Raw genomic sequence first — 2138 nt, 5'->3', positions numbered from 1 at the left:
CTTTTTCTTTGAACTTTGTAGTATGTGTGTGTGTACAGTATGTTCATCTTCAGTATGTGAGAGTACACAGATGTGCTAGTACGACTGCTGATCTTGCGTTATCACTAGCCATATGATACTGATGGTCTCTAATTATTTGCTTGGGTAACATGGAGCACTCTTGTTCTTGATGCGCTGTCAGATTTGGCCTGTCATCTCTCTTACACAAACTTCATTTATGGAACAAAAAATCAATATTCTTGTTTTTCTTCAATGTTCACAGTTAGCCCCATTTCATCTGATATAGTTTCGGAATTCACGGTAAAGGAGCAAGTACGTGAAATGAATAAAGAAATTGCTGAGAAAACAGAGAAGTATAAGAAATGCAAGCAAATGTTGGCAGTAAGTAAATGGCTACTTCGGAAAGCTGAACAGAAAGTAGCTAAAGGTGCTAAATCTTTAAACCACAAAGCCTACCCAGCTGAGTTGCCTTGCTTGTTTGTGTAATACACTGCGATTATGGTCGAAATTTTAACATTAGAAAACACATTTTTATTAAGTCAGCTCTTGATTACCTGTGGTGTTAGAGACCCCAGACAAGGACCCCTCAGGATAACCCCAATGCAATAAAACAAATGAACAAAACTACTACTACTTCTATGCTTAGTTTTGAATACTTTTTTTTTTTTTTGCATTGTATTTTTATTATTAGTTGTTTTTATAAATCACACACAGCATGTTGCTATAAGCCAGCTGATGTCTGGAACAAGTATAGCAGTGTTTATCTGATATGCTGCTCAAGTGTAAGAATTCCCTTCCAAATGTGACTGTCCTGGGCTTTTACAGTGTTTTGATGTCCGAGTGGGTGCTGCCTAGTAGCTTGGGCTCAGTCATACGTAAAGGCATTTATATGGTTCGCTGGACCAAAGTCAGCACCAGTAGTGCTGTAGCCACAATAGTAATTCCCTTCAAATATTAATAGCTGTCAGTCCTAACTTGATTTTCATTTAACCAGTTTGGATCTATGTATGACAATAGAGTATTGCATCAGTGATACTGGTGAAAAGTTGACTGGTGTAGAATTGTTTAAAAAATGCTTTCTGGGTGTTGTCTTGTCTCTGTTCATTTGTTTGCTTGTTTGGTGATTAAAAAAATATTAATCAACATTATGAAGTCAGAAAAGTTAGAATTAAGATTAGAATTAAAAACTTGGAATTTTTCTCTACTTCAGTATGTTTTGTTTTCAAATAGTCATATTGACAGACTGTCATGAACTCAGCTTATCTTGTTTCTCTTACTTATCACAAGGGGATTATTCTATTTTAATGTGCTCTCCAGGATGTAACAACTGTCATGTAATTCTGTTCATTACCCTGTCTATGGAGAGCCTGTGTTAGCTTCTGCTGGCTATTTCTTCTGTAGTGATGCTTGAGGAAAACTTTGCCTTTGACCTTCTGGATGAAAGTTGCATGGGGAAAGGTTTCGTATTGAAGTGAGACACTTGAAAGGATAACCATGATATGGTATTAGGATACAAAGAAACTGTGAAGCTAAAGAGGAATATTAGCTTGGTGAAAATTCAGGCAAGAAAAAAAAAAAAAGTATTAACATAATTTGTGCAGTGTTCAGTCATCCTGTCCTCTTCCGAGTCTTGAGTCAGGCTTGATTTCTTGGGGAAGCCATTTGTAAATGGTCTCGTTCTAAAAGCATGGAGTTACACAGTGTCATTGTTGGAGGTGGGAGGGGAAATCTCTTAAAATTGTAAATATTTCATGCCATGGTATAAACTATTCTAGGATGAGAAGCTGAAATGCAGTGTTTATGCGGATGAACTAGCTAAACTGGAGCTGAGGTGGAAAGAACAAGTGAAAATCAATGAGGGTATAAAATTACAGCTAGCAGCAATGGAGGATCAGTATAAAGTAAGTGAACAGTTTTAATGGGGGAAAAACGGGGGGAAAAAAACAGTAAATACATTTTTGCTGTAAATAGAAAATCTGTTTTGTGCTTGTAGAAACAACACAGTCTTGTAATGCTTCTTTGAAAGTACGACAGACCTGTTAAGTATAGTACCAAATGGCTACCAGTCTTTTAATGTTGTGGATTTAGACAAACCTCTAAATGATGTTAATCTTATATTACAGGAAAAAAGGGGTAGA

The 2138-nt window shown here is 36.4% G+C and overlaps 1 protein-coding gene across 1 annotated transcript in view; it reads left to right on the top strand.

Annotated features, from left to right (window-relative positions):
* The window catches only part of TAX1BP1 (Tax1 binding protein 1), a 66901-nt gene that overhangs the window by 45787 nt on the left and 18976 nt on the right, over nucleotides 1-2138 (top strand). The window contains exons 12-13 of the mRNA XM_009638596.2: nucleotides 263-381; nucleotides 1776-1901. Of these exons, the coding sequence (XP_009636891.1) occupies nucleotides 263-381; nucleotides 1776-1901 (245 nt within the window). The remainder of the gene's footprint in view (nucleotides 1-262; nucleotides 382-1775; nucleotides 1902-2138) is intronic.

The sequence above is a fragment of the Egretta garzetta genome, unplaced genomic scaffold (assembly GCF_000687185.1).
Source record: "Egretta garzetta isolate BGI_Z169 unplaced genomic scaffold, ASM68718v1 scaffold94, whole genome shotgun sequence".
NCBI classification, from domain to species: Eukaryota; Metazoa; Chordata; class Aves; order Pelecaniformes; family Ardeidae; genus Egretta; species Egretta garzetta.
Note: the sequence above shows the minus strand (reverse complement) of the source record. Positions and strands in the feature narration are given on the sequence as shown.